The sequence below is a fragment of the Grampus griseus genome (genome assembly GCF_964374135.1).
Source record: "Grampus griseus genome assembly, chromosome: 10".
NCBI classification, from domain to species: domain Eukaryota; kingdom Metazoa; phylum Chordata; class Mammalia; order Artiodactyla; family Delphinidae; genus Grampus; species Grampus griseus.
In genome coordinates this window covers 60,570,864-60,595,041 of record NC_139004.1, presented here as the reverse complement: position 1 = coordinate 60,595,041, position 24,178 = coordinate 60,570,864, and the positions used below count along the sequence as shown (strand labels likewise).

General features: G+C 44.3%; 1 protein-coding gene across 1 annotated transcript in view; it reads left to right on the top strand.

Moving 5' to 3' along the window:
- Nucleotides 1–24,178, top strand: part of MYRIP (myosin VIIA and Rab interacting protein) — a 220,482-nt gene that overhangs the window by 192,613 nt on the left and 3,691 nt on the right. Inside the window, exons 12-16 of the mRNA XM_082664731.1 lie at nt 8,223–8,417; nt 14,949–15,110; nt 19,993–20,097; nt 20,210–20,270; nt 21,657–21,775. Coding sequence (XP_082520857.1) covers nt 8,223–8,417; nt 14,949–15,110; nt 19,993–20,097; nt 20,210–20,270; nt 21,657–21,775 — 642 coding nt within the window. The remainder of the gene's footprint in view (nt 1–8,222; nt 8,418–14,948; nt 15,111–19,992; nt 20,098–20,209; nt 20,271–21,656; nt 21,776–24,178) is intronic.

The following is a 24,178-nucleotide window of genomic DNA, read 5'->3' as shown; positions in this document are numbered from 1 at the left end:
ACAAGAGAAGCCACCGCAATGAGAAGCCTGCGCACCTCAACGAAGAGTAGCCCCTGCTCGACGCAACTAGAGAAAGCCCGCATGCAGCAACGAAGACCCAACTCAGCCAAAAATAAAATAAATGAAATAATTTTTTTAAAAAATTCATTTCAATTATCACAATTTTAAAAAATCTTATTTCTTTCATAGGTAGCTTTGACCATCAAAATCTAAACGATTTAAGAACCCAAACATTCCTAGAGGTCCATTCTCTGATCTCCATTACATTTCATGTTTCAATTTATTACATATGCTAATTTATTAGGTTCATACTCCAATTTCTTTCCACAATTCTGTGCCACCTTCTTTCAAGTCAGTCGTTGGGGACGTGAGTCTGTTCACGGAGAATGTATTTTGACGGGTTGTAGAGGCTTTGCCGGAGCGCCTTATGTTTCATGAGAACTGAAACATATTTGCATTGAATTTTTCTAGCAGATTTCTGTCAACTATTCAGGAGGACATATGGAGTTTCTTTTCTTACCTTTGAGAAGGAAAAAAATACATGAAATCAGGGCATTTGGACAAATTTCCTTGCTTGCTCTGGCGGTTTGATAGAAGCATTTCATAAAGCCAAGGCAGCATCTGTAATGTGGGACAGAAAAGTAATGAGCGGGCTGTGAAGTCTGGATCACACTTAGATCAGATTTTCTCAGAGGCCACATTCTTGTTCAGTCTGATTGTTTTTGGTGGCTCCATCTCAGGTAGGCTCAGTAAGGCTCAGAACAGGAGCTGGTCGCTTGGGAGATCTCAAGCTCTGTTGTGTGGCTTGGTCATTGGTGTACAAATCAACGAGCTTGTTCTGATTGATGTCACTTGGTGGAGGCTACAGGCCCTTCTCTCGCTGATCTGTTGTTCATGGAACTGATTATTCAGTTAGATTCTGTTGTTCCATCACTTTCTGCAGTCCATTGGGTCCCAGGAATTATGCAGGTGGAGGAGGTGATGTGGCAGGTGGGAAGGAGTGTGGACCTTGAAGACCAAAGTCTCTGGGTTCAAATCTCAGCTGTGCATCTTCTTCCTTGAGCCACAGTTTCTTCGTCTCTCAAGATGGGATGAAAACAGCCACGTCAGGTTGTGATGAGGGTTACACGAAATCACGAGAAGCCTGGGGTCAGACCCGGCACAGGAAGGACGCACATTAACACTGAGCTGGCTCCCTTCCTTCCTCTCTTCCTCCCTAAAGGGCTCTCTCAGGAGCAAGGTGTCCCAGGAGAGAAGGTGAGGCCCCGTACACATTTTATGCAACTTGAACATTGAAAGACTTTTCTCCTCTGCCTGTAATTCCTGCATGGGAGCCAACATGTTTTTAGAAGACTCTGTTAAAGTTCTTTCTGTTTCCTGTGCTTCCAGACTGACCCCAAGGTCACACATTAACAGAACCTGCTTGCCCCTCTGCAGGTCCACAGCCTGTGGCTCCCAGTGCAGGGTAGGACCTGTTTTCTGCTACCTGGGTCTTCCTTCCCTTCTCCTGTCTCTGCTCTCTGAGGACAGGAACTCAGGCTTACTCACTCTGCATCCCCTGCAGGGCCCAGTACAGTGCTGGGCATAGAGCAGATGCTTCCTGAAGGCTTGAATTAAATTAGTGATGATGGGAAATAGTAGATGATGTTTGAGGGCCTGGCTTGTTCGGTTGCCCAGCTAGGCAATGACATACCTTATTTTTATTGCCTATCAGTACGTATGGTTCAGTATGCTCCCTACTGGGAAACGGAGGGTCCTGCGTGCGTGCATGCATGTGTGCATGTCTTGAATGTCAGTGTCAGGTTGTTTATTGTCATTTCTCAGGACAAACCATTCTGTATTCTGATATTGTGTCTTCCATTTTTGGTGTTAAGGTATCCCTTCTTTATGAAATTATGGTGAAGCCAGACAGTAGTAGACCATGGTGGCTTTTTTTTTTTTTTAAATATTCTTACTTAGCAAGAGAAAAAAACTGGGCAACAGCAGCAAAGTTCAACTTTTTTTTTTTTTTGGTTAAAAAATAGTAAAAAGCATCCTTCAAAACACCAAGTAGTCAAGGAAAGTTGTTTCAAGAACACAGTACAGGACTTCCCTGGTGGTGCAGTGGTTAAGAATCCACCTGCCAACGCAGGGGACACAGATTCGATCTCTGGTCCAGGAAGATCCCACATGCCACGGAGCAACTGAGCTCATGCGAGCCATAGCTACGGAGCCCACACGCTGCAACTACTGAAGCCCGTGCCCCCTAGAGCCCATGCTCTGCAACAAGAGAAGCCACCGCAATGAGAAGCCTGTGCACCTCAACGAAGAGTAGCCCCTGCTCTCCGTAACTAGAGAAAGCCTGCATGCAGCAACGAAGACCCAACACAGCCAAAAAGGAAAAAAAAAATAGAACACAGTACATAATAAAAGGTGTCTAAGCTACTGGCCATCACCAGTAATGTGCCCATCTTGAGCCAGTAGGGCAGGTGGGAGAGTTTTGAGGACAGGTGGACAGCTCTGGACCCAAACCCTGTGGACACTTGGCATATGCTGACTAATTTCATCTTCTCAAAAACCCCTTGAGCTAGATGGTGTTATCTCCATTTCATAGCTGAGGCTTGGAGAGATTAAGTTATTTCCCCAAAATCTACACAGAGTAACCTGAATTTCCCAAGCCTCATGATCTGGTGTGTACAATGAGGAGGTCACCTTAGCATCCGTCCCCACTAGGAAACCACAAGACCGGAGCATCCACCCACCCCCACTGTCTCCCTCCATTATTTGGGGGAATCTAGGGGAAAGATCTCCCACATGTTCACAACCAGCCCGCTTATAGTGGCCTGCTCAGGGCCTTCACCAGGCTGCTGCTGCTGCCCAGATCCACCCTAGGAACCAGCCCTGCCCAGGTGCCTTCTCCATAGAGGCTCCAGATCAGCAAGATCAGGGCCAAGTTATGACTTCTGTGGGCCCAAGCACTTTTGCCTTTGTGGACCCTTTCCTCCACAAAAACCCATCTGAAATCGTATTTTACAATTGTGTTGGTATAAAGATTAATATTGTGTATTAAAACATGTGCCTGGAACTAATAGTTCATTTTTCCTCATGATTTTAAAAGAAATTAAGACATTTTCATGGACCCCCTAAAAGAATGGTGGGCCCTAGGATCCACACCTGCTGAGCCCAATGGGTAAGGAGGCCCTTTGCAAGACCCTGCTGACGTGGCAGTCCCCTCACCACTGCCCTCCCTGCTTCATGGGTTGACCCATGGATCTCAAAGCATACTGCCTGCTTCTAAATCTCACAAAAACCCTAATGTCAATGTCCTTTCAGCTTCTATCTGTTTAGGTCTTATTATAGGTGTCAGAACAATCCCCGCAGGTGGAACTGGGAAATTCCCTCTTCTGCCCCAGAAACCTGGACACATCATTTAGTCCTCAAAGCTTTTATCCCACATTGTATTAGGTTCTGTCATATCAAGACTTGTATCAAGTCACATAAACAGATACTCCAGGCCTCTGTCACAGCCCCAGTTCATCACCCACAGCCAGATACTGAATCTGTTTTGGCGCTGCTGAGACTGGCAGACACATGTGCACGCACATGCCCAAGGGTAGAGAGGGGTCTGGGATCAGGCCTCTGTTATTCCACTGTGTTCTCTTCCTATTAAGCCAGGCAGCTAATGAGACCCTGCTACTCACATGTTCACAAGCTTGAGCCATTCTGGTAAGCAGCCGTCCCACTTATTCCAGCTTGAAATGAGTTTGCATTTCTTTGTCCAACACAAAGCTTTGAAATGAATGACGACACTGGAAAATTATCAGGAGAATTTGCGAGGATTGCAAATAAGCAGGTATATCTAGTGTTTAGGATGGAAATATTTTCTTCTTTCGAATTCTAGAGACTCAGAATCTCCCTCTGGCAACACTTTGCATGCTGCATGTCTTTGGAAAACAGTTTATAAGGAAGAGTAAGTGGAGGAAGAATTTGTTTCTAGCAACATGTTTTTATAGGACGAGAAGGGGCATGGCTACAGGATGGAGAGATTGCTCGGGCTCAAGTGTGTGGGTAGTGAGACAAAAAGTAAAGGAGTCTGCTCTGCCCTGCAGTCCCTAGAAAGAAGAGAAAAGATACAGGTGGGATTTTGATGTGGGTCCTGGCCTGGTCTTCTTTCTCAGGTCCACTGACATGGCCACTGTGGCAGGCCCCCACCTCGGAGTGGTACATCAGCTCCTTAAAGGTCAGCATTGGTCCTGTTGTTGGTCACAGTCTGGCAGGAAGCTGAGTCTTTGTTGAGGTTGACGCTTGTTTCTCTGCCTCACTGCTGAGCGATGGAGGAAACACTGGAGGCTTCTCATCACCTTCTGTACCCTGAGCATGGACTCTTGGTTCCAGCCCGGTGATTGTAAAGTTGACATAATAGATTTGATGTTCCACAAGGGGATGTGACACAGACCGGACCCTAGAGGAGGACACTCAGGCTCTCAGTGGTGACCATGCGTGGTCGGGAGGTGAAGGAGCATCAGTGTGTCAGAGCAAATACATCCCCGGGGCGTATCAACAGCTGAAAGCTCCTCTTCCACCCTGGAGAAGCCATACTGGCTATGCTGGGCATTTTGAAAGGGAGTCATGCATGTACCCGGCACTTAATAAATTTGTTGTTTAATTTGTGTTTCTTTGATCACTAGAAGGTTGAATTTGGTTACTGCATGAGTCCACTGGCCATTTTCATTCCATCATCCATGGGGCCCTTGGCCACGAGTGTCTTTGAGGCCAACCTTCCTGTTCTGCAACAGCCCCTATTCTGTCAGCTGATTTTCTTCACACTTTCACGTCTCCCTTATTTGATACCATGGACCTGTCACATTTGACCCATCTTATAATTAACGTCTGGAGTAACGTCGGCTGCCGTCATAGAGAGCTCTTTCTGGCTCTGGAATCGTGCTTTGTTTGTGCCATTCAGCTCAGGTCTCTGGAGCTGTAAGCAATAAAGCAGGAAGGCTCCTGTAGATTTTCATTTCTCCCACACACAGGGCTCCCTGCCAGCACCTCTGAATCCTCACCAGCTTTTTATCTGAACAAAACCCTGTCTGGTGCTAAATATAGCTTTATTTCACATAATTGTAGAAGGTACTTTCTACTTTTAAATCTAGACTGGGCAGGGAACAGGACATTTACATAACAAGTTGGTGTTAACCCTGTGACAAACCTAATCGCTTACTGGCCTAGTGAGTAAGCTAAGGAACAAGGAGGTTGGGTGCCCTGCTCCTGTCACACAGCTAATTAAATCCCAGTTATCTTCACTTCCAGCAGGTGCCCTGTCCACTCCCGCGCTCACATCCAAGCAAGCCCGCAATACTCCTGTAGAGCACGCAAGAACCACCCGATTTCCTAGAGGTGGGATTAATTCCCTGCAAGTGTTTGTGGGTTCCAGTTTGTGTTTCACAATGGAGGGCAGAACTGGGACACCAACCAACCAGAGAGATCTTGTCCAGTTTCCATATAATTTTTTTCAGTCACTTCCCCAGCTGCAAGCTGGTTCCCTTCTGAAGGGGACCACAGACCTCCCAAGTGAAGCTGTGCTGCTCTCCACAGACCAGCTGCTGGGGACTGCTCACTCTCACTTAATGACAAGTGCAAATACCTTCAGGGGTCAGGAAAGTATGTCACCGTGTCAAGTGGCTGGGGTAGAGCTAAAGGCACACTCTGAGGGCAGGGACTTCATCCACTGTTCACTGCTTATCCCAGCACCTGGAGCAGAGCCTGCGCACCACAGGCCCCCAATAAGATATGTATGCAATAGAATGACTGGTGGGGACTGCAGAGAACTGGGAAGTGCTTATCTCACAGAAGGCATTCTTGTCAAAAAAGCATGCCTCTAGGCAATATTTGGCTTCCAGCTGGCAACTCCTATGATTGAATAAACAAGGCTATTTCTGGACGGAAAGGAACAATGACTGCCAAGCAACATTGATGTCCAGCTTATCGCTTTGATATTATATTTTCAGTTGGAGTCAAGATGCAGATAACTCTCTGTTTAAGCACCTCTGAAGTCCTCCCCATTAATAACATTGGCCCCTTAATGACCCTGGACCAACTGGAGATGTGTGTAAATGTTAACATTTGCCCTTCCATCGTGCTGTGGTCTGTTTTTCCTGAATCCCTTTGTCAAATGATGTACGAAGGCACCTCTTCTATCAAACAAAGGGCAAGCTTTCTAAATACAAGCTTTATTTACGGAGAAGGGTACCAAACCTGCTTTCATACACACAACGTTGCCTTTTCTAAAATGGACTTAAGCAAACAGTGGCAGCTATTCCTTGCCAAAAACATTCTGAGTCCAATTCATCTCCAAAACCTGCCACATCGAGTTACAGGATTCTAGATAATGGCGGACAGCCTCTGCAAGTTTTTCCTAAGGTAAAGAGTTGGCTTGGCCCTCCCTCGGACACTTCCCTTATTTATTCTGGTGAGTCTGCGTCACCTTCCTCCATCTTATTTTCCTGATAACCCAGACCCATTTTTCTGGTATGTAGCAAACTCCCTTGAACCAAAAGAAGCATAACTCTTGGGTGAGTCAAGCAGCTATTGTGAAACTGACAGGCTGCAGAGGAGCCCTCTGAGCACATGTGCCCTAACCCTAGGACGACTGACAGGTGCCAGGATGAGACCCTAGGATGAGACCATGTACCAGAGCCCAGAGCCAGCTTCTAGACTGTGGACTCAGCCACAGACTCATCACTTAGACACTCTGATTCCATAGTGAAGTTGCAGGGCCACTGAAAACTTCCTCTAGTGAGATAAAACCTGCAGTAGAATTTACCTGAGGAAACAAACTTTGCAAACCAAGTCAGAGCTATTATTAATATATTTTGGCCAGAATATATGAATCAGATAGATACCTTGGGAGGTACCAAAGGCATTCAAATTCCAGGCTTTCTTGAAACACTTTACTGGTTAAAAAAATGCCCATGGGCAATATTTGACTTCCAGTTTACAAACCCGGTGATGGGCTAAGTAAAATTGATTGTAGATGGACACCAATGGTGCCAAGCAACATTGATCTCCTGCTTACTTCTTGGTGCTATATGTTCAGATGAGCTCAAAGATGCAGATAATTTTTTGTGGCTGAAGTACCTCTGCTCCATTAAAGACCTTGGCCCAGATCTGGACTGACTGTAATTTTGAGTCATGAATATAAAAACTAGAAGTGACTTGTATCAGAAATATATTCAACCACAAATAACAGAAAATCCAGCCAGTAGGGGCTCCAACAGGTAGGGACTTATTTTGCACACATGTATCAAGGTGTTCAGAGGCAGTTCAGCTGATGCAGTGCTATGTGGGCTCAGGCTCTTTCAGTCTTTCTGATCCACCTGACCCAGCATTTTGGTATCATCCTCACTCTTGTTGGCTTCCTAACCGCAGACCTGTGATCAAGGCAGAGAGAAGTGGGGGCAGGAGAGCATCAGCTGCATCTATTCACCTGATTAGGAAAACAAAAGCTTTGCTAGAAACCCCTCAATAGATATTCCCTTCAGGCTCACTGGTCAGAACGATGTCACATGACTGCCCCTGGCTGCAGGAGAGGCTGGGAAATGCAGTGTATTTTCTGTTCAGCCTTAATGGTGGGGGGAGATAAGGAAGAATGGGCTTGATGTGGGTAAGCTAACAACACAGTAGCTACCAGAGACTGCAGAGAAACTCTTTCTAATCCTCTCAATGTACAGATGACAAAACTGAGTTCCAGAAATGGGAAGTAGCCTGGCCAAGGTCCCATATCTAGATGAAATGACAGCTAGATCTAGAGCCCAGGTCTCCTAACTCTTCATCCATAAAGCTACCCACTGGACCACATCGTGAATGTAGTTTGACAGAGTCTGTGACTGAAGCTCTGTTGAGGAAAGAGAATATCATCCAGCAAACAAGGTAATGAACATGAAACTATCAGCAGTGGGCAGAGGACCTAGTGGCTTCCACTGGAGCTCTCCTTCCTCTCTCCCTAAAAATCTGAAATAATTCATTGTGAGTCACAGAAGCTAAGCCAAGTTACATCAGGCCTCCTCTCGGTCCCCTCATACTGGGTAGATTTTTTTAGTGTCTCATTCCTTTGGCACATTGATGTTTGTGTGTGTTATGAAACAGAATCGATCTCATGATGAGCACCATGATAATGTAGAACTTCCATGTCATTGTTAATGTTGTTCTTGTCTTCTGTCCCCTTCTGTTATTGGACCAAACAGAAGTATTCTGCTGTTTCTCTCTGCAACATCTCCACAGAAGTCCTGAAAGTCATCAACGCCACGGAGGAGTTGATAGCAGAGTCTACAGGGCCCTGGGAGTTCCCACCTGTCCCTCCTGACAGAGAGAAAGGGACGTTTCCTCTTGGAACAGACCAAGTGAGACTGGATGAGCAGCTGACTTCCCTGGAAGAAAATGTAAGACAGTGTGGATGTGCTCTGTCTAGGGCACACATGTCCAAAGGAGAAGCTGATGATGTTGTAACTCTTCACAAAGAGGGCAAGGACACAAATATACTACCACCACAGCAAATATATTCTCAGAAGGGTCTTAGACTGGGTGTCCCAGAAGCAGACCCCAAGATGAAGATTTCTGTGCAAGTGATTTATTAGGGAAATGCTCCCAGGGGAGACTGGTCAGGGAGTGGGGAGAGGGAGGAAGTCAAGCAAAGCTATGATCTTAGACAAAAAGTAGCTTCAGCCCGATCCTGCAGGCAACTCCGTGGTATAATTTGCATCTCAGAGTTGTCCTGACCTAAGGCAAAGGAACTGGCCCTTCCTACAGCCAGTGGGCACCTCAGTCTCTCTGAATGCAGGCAAAGTGTCTACAGTAGCTCAAATGCCGTTTTTGCATAGATCTGAGCTGTTGGAAACAAAGGCACACTGCAGCTTGGGAGCGGGGAGGGGAGTATGCAGAAACTATATAAGGGATCTGTGGGGATCCAGGTGGAGCATTGCCAGTGCCACTACAGAGAAAAACAGTGGTTGCCAACAGAACTTAGGTTACTACAGAATTGCTCTGCCCTGCTTCACAGATATGTTTGCTCGTAATGGTTTTTCTGTCCTTCCAACTGGTGAGGAAAGAAAGAATGTAATAGGTTCTTACATATAAACACCTACAATCATTTTTAAGACTTCGGTAAAGGTCCGATGAGAATTTTCGAACAATGCAAACCAGGGGTGACACAGAGAAATCTGGACATTAGCCACTCAGGCCATCGTTACCATCACCAGTCGGCATAGTCCCGATGTCAAATCCAGTCAGGTGATTCCACCTTTCCAGACCCAGTAGAATCAACCCTAATTTGGAGATGGTCTAATGAATGGTGTTCTCAGAAACCGGGAAATGTTATCAGAGAGATTTTTTGCCAGAAGTTGAAACAAAAACAAATCAAAATGACTCAAGGTTAAAAAAAAAAAATGCCAATATTAGTTTCACTTTGAAAGTAGAAGACTCTCTCCCTTTGGATTCCCATAAAACCTAAGCATATGTCTGCCTCACTTTGTTGCCCTTTCTGTTCACTCATATACCTCCTATTAGATCAGCGCCATTGACATTTTGGGTTAGATAATTCTTTGTTGCAGGGCCTGTCCTGTACGTTGTAGGATGTTTAGCAGCATCCCTGGTCTCTACCCACGAGATGCGAGAAGCTGCACCCTCCTAGATTTGACAATCTAAAATGTCTCAAGACATTGCCAAATATTAGAGGGAGCATGGGGGAAGAGTAGGGCACGGTCTTGCCCAAGTTGGAAACCGGATATATAAATTCCTATAGAACAGGACCTGCTGCCTTTCCTGTCTATAGCCCTAGCCCTTGGCCCTGAGCCTGACACAGAGGAGGTGTGCAAGGAATGTTTATCTGATATATGACTACATCAGATGAATAAAATCCTTTTTTTAAAAGAAATGTTTTACTTCTAATGTGCAGGTCTCTGTTCTTTAAAAATGCCTATAATACAATTCTTTCAGGTGCTGATAGTCCTAAAATGGCCCTAATCCTGCACACACAGAATTGAAAAGACTAAAATAAAGATATGGTTCACCAGGAAAGGGAGGCATTTTTTTCTTTTTACGAAGTATGCTATCAAAAAAACTTACAATGCATGAAATAATCTAGATTTAAATGACAAAGGTCAGCACACTGAAAGCAAAGACAGCATGCCTTTTTTTCCCCTCTAAGGAGTTTATTGAAAAATACAATGGCCTTGGCAGAGTTTTCATTTTGTAAGATCCTTTTATTGTACATCATGTTTCTTTTTGTGCGTTCATTAACACTTTGAGTGCGAAACACATCTACTTAGCCACTGATTCAAGACGTCAGAAACACCAGCAGTGGAAAAGCTGGGGATTACAACTTCCTGCTCCCTGTCCAGCCCCTCTAAGATGCCTCTCCTGTTCTCATAGTGTTAACTGCCTACTTCCACCTCCTTCCCTACCCCAACCAGCTTTTCAAATTTCACCTCCGAAGAGATTCCATCTTTGTTCCTTTGAATTCTGTGGGTCTTTGAGTCACAGAAGGGATGACTTTCTTTTTTTAATCTCTTTAGTTCACCAGATCACAGAGCCATGGGCAGGTTGCTTGCTCTGCTGTTTCCAGGATGGAATTCAGCTGAGCAGCAGGAGAAGGGCAGGGCTGATTCTTAAACTGGCCTCTGGGTGCAGCTGATTTAATTAAACCAGGGCTTTTGTCTATGTTCTGAAGAGCACGCCTGCTCCTCTGCCTTTCTCCTTTGTGCTGAGGAGCCCAGGGAATGGCAGAAATAGAAATGGCAACACTTAGTCTGCCCTCTGAACACTGGTTTCTGCAGACCAAGCCGCTGAGATAAAAGAGAACATCCTCATTTGCAAGAGAATATTCATCTTTAAGAAGTCTTATGAAGATTTCAGAGCTACATAAGATAAAACAAAAAATATCACATTCATATGTCTAATCTCCTGTTATCATAACTGCCTTGTTAATCCACTTAATTAGGGTAGGGCATGGGGATTTTAGAATTTCCTTAGTCTCTTAGCCTTGACACTTCTCACCTGCTGCCTGGCTGTGAAATCAGCTCTGTCTCCCCTAAAGGTGGGAGAAACCTCTGACCAATGCCAGCCTCCCCTGAATGCACAGTGGGGACTCAGTTTCTCGGACTGAATGCCTGGGGAGCTCTGAAGCACAGGGTTCTACTGTACCTGTTAGGGGTCTGTCTGGGAGAGGAAAGTTTCAGGGAGTATTGACTCAGGTGTGGGCAAGGATAAGGGGTGCTGTGGTGCCCACAGAGTAGCAGTAGGAGGAAGTGGTCACCACCCGCAGGCAGTATAGCCCAGGGAGAACTGGAACCTGGAAGAGCGACCCCTAGTGGGAGCTGTACCGTGGAATCCAGGAAGGGAAAAAGCAGGGGAAAAAAGGCTCTTACTTCTTTCTCCTCCTGCCTTTGATCTCCTGCTGGTGCTTCCCATTGGCCAAACCCATCCCAACCAGCAAGGGAGGCTTGGTGGTAAAGTTTGTATAGGTTAGCGTCACAGAGAACAGAGGAGAGCAGAACAGAATGGAAAATGGATCTAGGGATCAACAGAGAACAACAAGTATGACCATTTTCAGACCTGTGGTGTGAATGGTAGGGTCCCACCAGGGCCACCTTGTGGATTTATGCAGGGTTGTGAGTGGGAGGGGTGAGTCGGCTCCCTCACCCTCCCACCGCCATCTAAGGACCTTCCTCATTCTTATCTTTCCTAAATGACAGAGACCACCTGGGGTACCCCATAATTCCCAGCCACAGAGCCAGTGGAGGACTAGTCTCAACTTCCCTTTTTCTTCTGCCTTATAACTCCAGCAACCCCAAATATGTTGTAGTATACAACCAGTGGCAGCAGGCACAGTGGGGTGGCCAAGGGGGGACCTAGCTCTGGCCCAGAATCCAAGATCAGGCAGGAGACGTTGATCTTCCTTCTCAAAGCCCTTGTACAACCCCCATAGCACAGGAGAGGCAGAACTTCTAGAAGTGGTCATGGCTTTCTGCTCTCAGAGAACAAGAAAAGAAATACTATCTGTTACTGTCTAACCTTAGTCCCCTAAAGTATATGTCATGGACGCCAAGTCCAACAAGATGCTCTAAGAACAAATAAGCTTGAGAAACCCATATACTCCTTCTAGGAAAATTGAAATACATCTTAGCACATTAAAGACCCTGAGAAGTCCTGCAATAAAGAAATCTGTTTAATGTTCTTTATTCTAGGGGCTTTGACCATAAAGTCCTTCCTTTGAAACACCTATTCTCATCCCTTGAACCACTTTGAGAAAGGCTTGTTGAACCAGGAGCCAGTCAATGGGGTCACAGGCATCAGTGACTAGAGTTTGGAGAGGACGTAGATTACTCAGACATGGTAACCATACCTCTCGCCAAAAGTGGACCTTAATTAAGCAAGCATCTCCAGGTTATGTTTTTCAAATGGGTTACTTTTAAGACTAGAATAACAATTTCATTATATGGCATGTTAACTTGTGTTATTTCAGCCCAGCCACAGAGCCAATATTATGGCCATCTATAACCACAGTAACTCTAGTACCTTTATGCCAACGTTTGAAATATAAATCGTCGAAATATTCCAGTCGAGATTAAGTATCACAGCATCGTAGGGCAGGGTGGATAAAGGCATGAAATCTGGCACCAGCCCTCTGGCTCAGTAAATACCTGTCATGATCATCATCACCACCATCACCATTGTCATCATCCTCTAATCCTTTAGGTGCCATGACCTTGCTTGTAAGTTCCTGTTGAGCAGGTGTCAGTGCCAAACCACTGAACCTCCCTATCCCCCTAGTGCCAGGAAAGCAGGCTTTTAGGGAACACAAAGTAAAAGATGAACATTCTGGCCTTGCTGAGAACTTGGAGCGATTTCATATTGCTTTGTCTTGGCAGAGAAAGTAAGGAACGTTAGTGGATGACCATGCCGGTGACAAAAAACAAGGTGCTATTAAGTTGATACAACCATAGGGTATGACGATGCTGAGTGTTGCATGTTTCTGGAAATATCAAGGTCCTGAGACCAAAGATATGTCAGATCATGTTTAACCATTGCCACACTTAAGTCATTCATTTCATTTAAATTCCAAATTTAGTTTCATTGTGCAAAGCTATAAGTTTATGTTTTTAATTATCTTATCAAAATGAAGTCCCCTTTTTTTGGTGTGAGTACCAAAAGTGTAATACCCAAACTCAGACTGTGGTGGCCATCGCTCTGATCTCTTCCTCCTCTCTCCTCTCCTCTCCTCTTCCTCCTCCTCCCCCTCCTCCCTTTCCTTTCCCACCTCCTCCTCCTCTTCTCCTCTTATTCTATTTTCCTCTCTCTCTCTCTTCAATTTTTCTTCCCCTCTGAAGATAAGTTTTTCAACCTCACAACTTTTGGGAGACAAATTTTTAATGATTTCTCCACTCAAATGGCTTTGAAATATTCATCATTTCCTTCATGTGACAAACAATAAAGTGTTTCTTGTTTTGCAGATAAGGAATAAATGGCTATATTAAACTGTGAAGATCTTTTAGAAACAAAAGTTCTCTAATACTTGCATATGACAAAGAAATATAAAGCTAAGGGCAAAGTGAAATAAGGCAGTTAGTTACCAGCAGACATTTGACTCATGACCCCTGTATGACCGATGAATCACCCAACTTGATGTCCGCTATGTCAGTCACTGCTGGAAGCTCCCACAGCTAATTGTGCCTGGTGATGCACAGTCAAATTTGCTCTCATCAAACCTGCACCTGCCTTTGCTCCACTCTGAAATGTTTGGTAAAATTGCCAGTTTTCATGCAGATGCATGAATCATGCCAAGGAATTGACAGAGTTGGAGCATCTCAGGATTCTTTGCCCTCCTCACCAACACTCAGCATTGCTCAGTGCAAATGACCATGCATCATCTGTGTGCACTGCTCTTGGCTTGCCTAACTCTGTTATATTTTTAACTCAAGTTAAAGGAACTGTTAAAGGAGTGACCGTGCACATCATTCAAGTCAACTCTAAATGGTTGTGATTACATGTTTAGAGCTTTATATACATTGATTAAACCTCATGAACCTGTTTAAGTAATTACCTTCTCTAGATACATTTAGTTCCTTGTGTTGTCCACTGTTTCATCATGTTATTAATTAGGCTGAAGGAGCATTTGTTTCACTCACCCTGTCCTCAGCCTGAATTATTCCAACGATTTTACTTTCTGTTTGCCCACTTTTATGAGAATCACCTTATAAACTCGTAAGCCAAAGTAACTTCCTTTAATTTTCCCTCAAATTACTTCCTTTATCTTATTTTCTCTTTAATCTTCAGGAGCTCTCAAAAAACTGTCTTAATTGATCATAGATTTTATATGCTTCTCAACATCACACTATTTTCTAAAAAATAAGGTATTTTCCTACTACACACTTCAGGTTCATTTTCATTCCCTTAACCTGATTCAAGCAACTTCACGGTACTTAATCAGAGATAATTCATGCAAAATTTGTAATCGTTTTAAATTAATTTCACCTCTTTCATGTTTTCTGAATTTTTCCAAATTACTAATGCCAACCAAAATTTTTATTGGCAAAACTACATCATGAGTTTTTCTCTCTGTATCCTCTATCTTGATAATTGTGGTTGTTATAGTCCCTGGACAAATTCACAATTTATGTAGCTGATGTCATGTATTCTTGTACTATTTTATCATATTTTTAAAATTTACATACTACTTTTTTTTTGCAGGAAAGGTTGGGGGAAGAGGAGGTGTGGTTGACAGTGAGGGGGTGGCAAGACCTTATGCTACCACCACTTAAGTGTGAAGAATGTTTATAAATGGGGGGCTCCCTGTCTCTTTCTCCCAATGTTGAGTCTAGTTCTCTTTCACTCCCCTGAATTATGGCATCCCCTGAAGGGGCCCCACCAGTCCTGGGTCCACAGACCTGAGCTCAAAGGCCATGCCTCCTCTATAGGTGTACCTGGCGGCAGGTACCGTGTATGGACTTGAAGGCCAGCTGAGTGAGCTAGAGGATGCTGCCCGCTGCATCCACAGTGGCACTGATGAGACTGAACTGGCAGATCTGGAGGACCAAGTAGCCACGGCAGCAGCCCGGGTCCACCATGCTGAGATCCAGGTAAGAACTCTCCTCTCTGCCTAGATGGAGAACTACCAGGCAAAAGGAGAGGGCACCCCATCTTACAAAAGAATCATTTCAAAGCCTTTATATCTATCAGTTCCTGCTACCTCCAGCAGACTTTTCGTGGGCATGGTCCTTCCAGGTGGATTCCACCAAAGCCTCCTTTTTTAAAGTGCAGGCTTCCTCTCCCCAAATTATGACCTTCATAATATATCTCTTTAAAACCTATGCCATTTTCCTCTTTGACAAATTCCCTGACCCTTGCTATAGAGGTTCCCATTCCATCCCAAGACCACCCTTCCCTAACCTTTATCACACTGTTTTTTTAAAAAAATATTTATTTGGTTGTGCTACGTCTTACTTGCCACAGGTGGGCTCCTCAGTTATGGCATGCGAACTCTCAGTTGCGGCATGCATGTGGGATCTAGTTCCCCGACCAGGGATCGAACCCCGGCCCCCTGCATTGGGAGCGCGGAGTCTTATCCCCTGCGCCACCAGGGAAGTCCCATCACACTGTTGATTACCTATTTAATGCCAGGTTTCCCCACGATAGACTAAAAGTTCCTTGAGGACAGGACTCTAGCTATCTAGCTTAACACAATAACTCCAGTGCCTAGCATAACACCTCACACAGGTTTGGGCCTCAATAAAAATGAGATGAATAAATAAATGAAAAACGAAGTGTAGATTTCTCAGACCAATATTTTTCATGATTTAGATATGGCTGTTTTAGAACTAATTACTATATTATCTATAACTTTCTGAAGATGCTTGTTTGCAGTTTTCATGGATATTCTCTTGGCCTCTGACTCTGGATCAAAATGGACTGTGGACTAAGTAACTGATTCTCAAACTGGGGTCCATGGACATATACATACTCAGGGACCCATGAGAAATGCTGGTCTCTGCAGCATAAGCTCACTGTAGACCCCTGGTTCACTGCTATTTCTGTAGACCCTGCATCTTAAAACTGCATCCTCTGGAGAACGGGGATCAATTGAAACCATCTCTGGATAGAGAAGATGACAGTTTTGGGAGATAATTTTTTTTATAAGTTTATTTATTTATTGGGTCTTTGTTGCTAGGCGCGGGCTTCCTCTAGTTGCAGCGAGGGGCTACTCTTCGTTGCGGTACGTGGGCTTCTCATTGAGGTGGCTTCTCTTGTCACGAGTATGGGCTCTAGGCACGTGGGCTTCAGTAGTTGTGGTGCACAGGCTCAGTAGTTGTGGCTCGTGGGCTCTAGAGCACAGGCTCAGTAGTTGTGGCACACAGGCTTAGTTGCTCCGCGGCATGTGGGATCTTCCCGGACCAGGGCTTGAACCTGGGTCCCCTGCATTGGCAGGCAGATTCCTAACCACTGCACCACCAGGGAAGTCTGATAATTATTTTTTAAATAAATATTTTTATCTTAAAGAATCAAAAATCACAACAGCTGCTCATATCATTCAGCACTCTTGAGAATGGGAGGGAACCAGTTCTATGCTAGGAATGGCCCAGGAATGGTCTCATCACGGATGGCCCTGTTGACTGTTTATTACCAGCAAGCATGGCTGAAGAGCAACTCTCCTCAAAAATCATTTCCGGGCTTCCCTGGTGGCGCAGTGGTTGAGAGTCCACCTGCCGACGCAGGGGATGCGGGTTCGTGTCCCAGTCCGGGAAGATCCCACATGCCGCGGAGCAGCTGGGCCCGTGAGCCATGGCCGCTGAGCCTGCGCGTCCGGAGCCAACGGGAGAGGCCACAACAGTGAGAGGCCCGCGTACCGCAACAAAAAAAAAAAAAAAAAAAAATCATTTCCCACAAATGCCACTCAACATTTAATCAATTTATAGTTAATGTTATATGAAATAGAATCAAATCATTTGTTTTCTGGGGGTATATTTTGCAGCAAATACTTCTTGAATGGTTTAGCAGGAAGTAATATTGTTTATGGGTGTTTGGGAGGGTTTTATTGGATAATTAGTTATTCATGTTTCCAAATTTTTCTAGGCTTAAATTATTGGAGTCATGTTTTATGGCAGAAAATCCTGGAGTCCAAAATGTCCATTTTCCATGTGTTTGAATGTGCCTATTAATTTATCATTCATTGTTAAATATTATAATAATGTCATTAATAATACCTAATATTCAGTGAGTCTTACTGTGGGCCAGGAGTTGGGCTTAACCCTTGAACTCATTATTGTATTTAATCCTTTCAGCATCCCCATGAGGTGGCTATTGTTATTCTTCCCTTTTTATATCTGGAGAAAAGGAGGCTCAGAATGGTTAAACCGAAGTCAAATAGCTAAAAAGTGATGAAGCCAGGATTTTAAACCTAAGTCTTTCTGGCCTCAGAGCCCAAATTCTTCACCAGTCTGTGCTGTGTGGTTTCCTGAAAAATGTGCTTGTCCTGCCCTCAGGTATATATCCACTTGCATAAGAGTCCTTACTTTGCATGGAAGGTTGTCAACCTTGCCATCATCTTTATGGCTCTTTTCAATGTGGGAACCTTTATTAGCGTGGAGACTCTCCTTGTCCTACAGTTGCTGCCACAGAAGGAAGATTAATTCCTTGTTATCTGTTCTTGTCCAAAGCAGAGTCTCACAGAAGATGTCACAGAGGGTATCCTGCAGGATGGTAGGAGGGTCCCACTGGAGGGTAGATGTGCTGAATTGAGTTCTTAGATTAGGTCAGATTCTAGGGTTGCTTTCACCTTGGAGTTAACCTTTGGGACTCCAAGGTGAAAGCAACCCTAGAATCTGACCTAATCTGACAGGATTGCCTGGTGCTGAAGCCAACTGCAGGATGATGCACAGGCAGCGTGCTAAGGATGCTGTCCACTGCGTCCTGAAGGGTCATCTCTGTGGGCATTCCTGGGGAAGGTCTCTCTTAACTCTAAATATCAAGAAAAGCTATTCTTCTGAGTACTTGGTCTTTATCTTGTGGACACAGAGTCGTAAAATGATCTTTTTGCTTTGGCTCCCAGGAAACCCAGAGCAGAATTGGTCATCCCCTTCTAGCAAGTGTAAGGGTCACTGGATATGCAGTCTTAGGAATTAAGGGAACACAGTGTAAGGGTCACTGGATATGCAGTCTTAGGAATTAATGGAACACAGATACAACGTGATAGATGGATGGATGGATAGATAGAGAGACAGATAAACAAAATGTAGGCAATATCAGCCCTCAGCAGTCTCCTTTCCTCTTTCTGCATCCTTTGCCCTGTGGACTAAAACTGGAAAAATTAACCCTTCTTATTCTAGAGCCTGGCAGTCAGCAAATCAGGAGGTCAGCAACTTGCTCTCCCACTGACCTGTCTCCCAGGGCCCTCTGAGCAAAGCCCTCCATCAAAACTGCTTCCAGGAAAGAATGTGGGCATCTAACCCACATCAGTTGCAAATGACTGATAAAAGTTTATGCAATTTACTGGTCTATAAACCAAAGGAACGCCGTTCTCAGTGTGAAATTTGAGGAATGAGAATAGGAAGGCATCTGGGGGCTAGGAAGGGACAGGGGCTGCACAGTGGCCCCTTCTGGGGGCTGGCTGCTGGGCAGCTTGGATTCTTTCACCAGCTGCCACAGTCTTGGCCTTTATCTGCCTCCTCCTCCTTATCTGAGTAAGATTGCCGCTCCTCCGGGATAGGGGAAGCATCTCCCATATTTGCTGACCTTTCAGACCTTCTCTCTGCACTTCCTATAGCAGCTATCCCAAAGGGCTTTGTCCAAAGAACCCCTCAGCAAACGGCAGCAGAATCAGAATTCGTCTTGTGCAGCACAAAATAGCTTAGGGACAGGGGAGGCAATGGAGACGTCAGGGCGGAGGCACACACATTGGCAGCAGGGCCCACTTTCAGGTTTCCTGTCTGATTCCCCAGCAACGCTCAGGCTGTGCCATCTCAGCAGGATGGCTGTGATCCCAGCCTCCTCCCTCGACTCTGCCAGCCTCCTCCAGTGTCCCCCATGCCAGGCCTTGGCAAGGCCTCTGAGAAGGGGGCAACGTGGCAAGATCATGAGCAGTAGCATTAATGCTGAGCTCTGCTGTGAGATGTTGGGTGTGTCACTCATCCCTCTAAGCCACAGTTTCCTCATCTGTAAAACCAAGAGAATGGTACCCATGTCACAGGATTATGAATGAAGCATGAGTGAGTTCATGTGTTTAAAGCACTCAGCATGGCAACGGCACATAGTAATGCCCTTTCCTAAGAGGAGGGACCGTGTTGTCTTCACCCCTGGGGACATGGATGGACCGGGGTTCTTTCCGGGTGCTGAGTGGGCTCTTGTTCTCTATATCTACGTTAAGACATTGTTGGAAAAAAATATGAGTTCCTTCTGACCTACTGATGTTATAGTAAAGGAAACTGATGCCCAGAGAGAGGAGGGAGTTTCTCAAGGCCACTTGGCCTCTTAATAGAGGAAATGGACTTGAACCAGGGGCTGCTGGGCTTCCCTCCTAAGACCTGGTGCTGTGGTTTTGGATTCAGGGAGTCACGGAAGAAGGAAGCAGGACCTATAAATCATACTTGCTTTTCAAAGCTCACATCGTGTTGTCTCCCTGGGAAGCCTTCCCTCACCCCCACCCCCACCCCTATGCTGAGCCAGATGGCCCCGGGCCATCATGCCCATCGTGCCCTGGGCTTCCGTTTATCCCTAGGGGACCTCTGACAAGGGTGACATACTCTAGAGCTAACAACTGGAAAATTAAATTTACAAAGAAAGGCCTGTGGTTTATTTTCTCACTACAGTACTAAATAGAGAAGTGCTTGGTGGAAGCTGAATGAGTGAATGAATGAATGAGCATATATCAAAGCAGATTTGTTCTTTATAGAGTCATAATACTTTTAACAAAGATTCTTCCCCTCCTGGGCTTTCTCCCTACTGATTCTGCCTTTCTGTTGCGTTAAGATTTCTGATATTGAGAGCCGGATTTCAGCCCTGACCATTGCAGGATTAAACATAGCACCCTGTGGGCGCCTCACAAGAAAACGAGATCAGAAGCAAAGGAACCAGGTGCGTTTGTCCCTCACTCCCTCTGCTGGAATATTGCACGACCTGGAAAATGTAGAAGATAAAACATCTCCAGCTTTGCGAAGGTGTACTGATTCCTGTGTTCTGTTTATAGGTACAAACCATAGACACATCAAGGCAGCAGAGGAGGAAACTCCCTGCTCCACCGGTGAAAGGTATGCTTAAATCAAACCACAGAGCCACCAAAGCATTAAGCCTGACTCACTCACTCAGAGTAACTCAGAGATCTGAGTTTGAGGACCAGATCTAATGGGGTGTTCTCACCCAGAATTGCCCTTGTGGAGAGTCTATCTTGACTTGAATTCCTCCAAGAGGCAGACCCTGGGACAAAGATGTGATTTGGGAGGTAATTCCAAGAAACACTGATAAGGGAAGAAAAAAAAGATTCAGGGAAGGAAATTAAGCCAATATAATGTACTTTAATTAGTAGTTTGCTGCTTTGGGCAAATGAGGCTAACCCCTGCTGAGGACTTCTGGGAGACGGTATCAACCGCACCTCAGAGTTTTCATCTCAAAGAATAGGAAGATGAGATATTTCAACTCTCGTCTTTGCTTGAAGGTTATTTCTGGTGGGGGCATTAACTCCCTGGTACTTCTGACCCACCCCATCATTCATGGGCCAAGAGAGACTGGTGATGCCTGTAGTAGGATGCTGTCACAGTGGGCTGGAATGGTGACTGTCAGGGAGATGTGGGAAGGACACCAAAAGCATCTAACAAAGAGCCCAACCTAGAGGAATTCCAGCAATGCCAGTCCTATCACCCTTATCTACTGGACATTTTCAACAATTTCCCTAGATTCAGAAGCCACAGAATGATGATGCCAAACTAGAAATTTAGACCTGCAAATTAGAAGAGTAGAAAGTCAGAAGATATATGTTTGAGTCCTGGTTCCACCATTCATTGTTCAACAAATGTTTACTCAGTGCCTACTTTGTATTCCCCAGAGCCCTAAACAGTTAAAATATATTACAGATCCACGATCCCTTACTTGAAACCCTTGGGTCAATATATGTTTCAGAATTATTTGGACTTTAGAAAGGTAATATGGTACATGTACTGTGTATTTCATGACAGCCCGCTCCCATGGTGTCTGGAGTAGTGTCTGATAAACACATTAATATCCCTGCAGCAAAGCGTGACAACGTTCATGCTCCATGAGAGGGACAAGGACTTGAAATGGCCACTTATTAGTTTAAGTCAGGTTTTGCCATCAGGCAATTTTGACTCCAAAGTTGTAAAGATTTGCTGTTTTTAGAGCCTTTTATATTTCAGAATTGCAAATAAGAGTTTGTAGACTGTATTGGATTATCTCCAAGCTACCTGTGCCTAGAAAGCCACCAATGATGCCTTGATTTATTTGGTCCACCAATAAATAAATAAATAAATAAACAGAACAAAAAGTTTCCACAGTCAGACCTATGGACCAGAATGAGATGCCAGTCTAGAACAAAAATCTGGGTAATCTGGACACCTGGTCTTTCTTCCTTAACCATCAGTCCAGCTTCTGGATAATACTTATTCCTATGTGTTTCCTTTTAGCTGAAAAAATTGAGGCATCTTCAGCGACCACCATTAAAACATTTAACCGCAACTTCATTCTCCAAGACTCCTCGACAAACAGGACTAAAGAAAGGAAAAGCACTACCAAGGATTTGATAGTAAGTCATCTCTATCTTAATGACAATTACTGTCACTGTTGATGGCACCTCCATTCTGTAGCCCTTCTTTCTGTAGGTCCCCAGTCAGAGCCCCAAGAAGCATCCTTCCTGCATGGTCTCATGGCCTGTTGGTTGGGTGGTGGGGGTCCTTATATTGCTAACCTCTTGGGTATGTGGATACATCCTGTCAATTATATCTCCAGCTCCTTGTATGAACCAGATTTAATATAAGAGAAATAAAAATATGTAGACAGAAATATAAGGTCTGATTGAGGTATAAGAGTTTTTATTCTGTTTTTGATTCATATTCACTCTTCCTTAAATTTCTTCTAAGCCATTAATTACTTGTGTTTCAGAAAAAATGTCAGCAGCTGCCCAAAAATGCGGCAAAGGAAGGGACAGTGGATAATTTGCATAAACCTGGAGATCATATAAGAGGGCTAAGGGATTATTACCCTAACACCAACATATGCTTCAGAATTTTGCAAATGCTTGATGCTGCTTATATGGGAGGTGAAGACCCAGCTAAACTGCCTCAGTGATACCAGTTATGCAGAGGGGGCAGACAATGGCTGGGTGACAAGATTGAAGCAACGAAAGGCAAAACTTATTCTGTTGCCTTTTATGCATCACCTGTCACTCCCTTCCCATTCCTCCCCCTCATGTCCCTGTGTCACGAGCACAGAAGCACCAGATAATGGCATAATGATGGGCATGCCCTTTTGAATTACAAGTTACTGCATCTCTTAGGTACCATATGGCAACAGTGCTGCCCACTGCCTTTGCTTCATTGGCCAGCCGTTACGCCTGACCTTTCAAAGTCCAATTACCTGGCTCCTGGCTGTTACTTCAAAGAGCTAAAAAGAAGCATTATCACACTGAAAAGGCAGACCACTAGGGCCAGGGAAGGAGTCTGTTATAAATAAGATAGTTAAAAATAAATTACCTTAAGGGAAAGTGGAGGGTGGGGGGGAGGGATAAATTAGGAGTTTGGGATTAATTAATATATATAAAATAGATAACCAACAAAGACCTACTATATAGCACAGGGAACTATACTCAATATTTTGTTAACAACCTATAAGGGAAAAGAATCTGAAAAAGAATATATGTGTGTGTGTGTGTGTGTGTGTATGTGTGTGTGTGTGTGTATGTATCTGAATCACTTTGCTGTACACCTGAAACTAACACAACATTGTAAATCAACTATACGTCAACAAAAATTTTAAAAATAAAAAAATTTTAAAGGATAAAGCTCCAGATACCCCTCTCTTAAAAAATAAAATAAAATAATAAATAAATTACCTTCCGTAGATGTAGAACATAGATCAGTGGTTGCCAGGGACTCTGGGGAGGGAGAATAGGAAGAAATGCTTAATGGGTAAGAGGTTTTACTTTAGAGTGATGGTATGTTTTGAAACTTGATAGAGGTGGTGGTTGCGCAACATTGTGAATGTACTAAATGCCACTGAATTGTTCATTTTTAAATGGTTAATTTTATGTTTTGTAAATTTCACCTCAATAAATTATTTCTTAAATAAATTAACTTTAAATAACACTGAGAGGTTAAAAATGGAAGAATAGACAACATTCTATGCTAAATAAATGCAAACAAAAAAGAAAAGGCAAGAATACTACTTTCAAACAAAGTAGAATTCAAGGCAAGAAGTAGAAACAGGGAGGGAGGATGTTTTAGATACTGATAAAATAAAGTAAGTAAATCATGAGACTTTCTTGAATCGGCAAAACAATAGAGCAATGCAATCTAATGTGCCATGGCTGATGACTTTAAAATTCCCTTATCAGCCCTTGGAAGCCCAGTACACCAGAAATAAATACAAATTAGATAATTTGAATAGTGTAATTATTAAGCTTTAATTAAGAGGGACTTCCCTGATGGTCCACTGGTAAAGAATCCACCTTATGAAATAATGGAAATGTTCTATATCTGCAGTGCCCAATATGGTAGCCACCAGCCAGAAGTGGCTACTGAGCTTTTGAAATGTGGCTACTGCCTTGGAGGAACTGATTTTTAAATTTTATTTAATTTTAATTAATCTAGGGCTTCCCTGGTAGCGCAGTGGTTAAGAATCTGCCTGCCAATGCAGGGGACACGGGTTCGAGCCCGAGTCTGGGAAGATCCCACATGCTGCGGAGCAACTAAGCCCGTGAGCCACAACTACTGAGCCTGAGCTCTAGAGCCCACGAGCCACAACTACTGAGCCGTGTACCACAACTACTGAAGCCCACGTGCCTAGAGCCCGTGCTCCACAATAAGAGAAGCCACCGCAATAAGAAGGCTGTGCATCCCAACAAAGAGTAGCCCCTGCTCGCCACAACTAGAGAAAACCTGCACGCAGCAACGAAGACCCAATGCAGCCAAAAATAAAATATAAATAAATT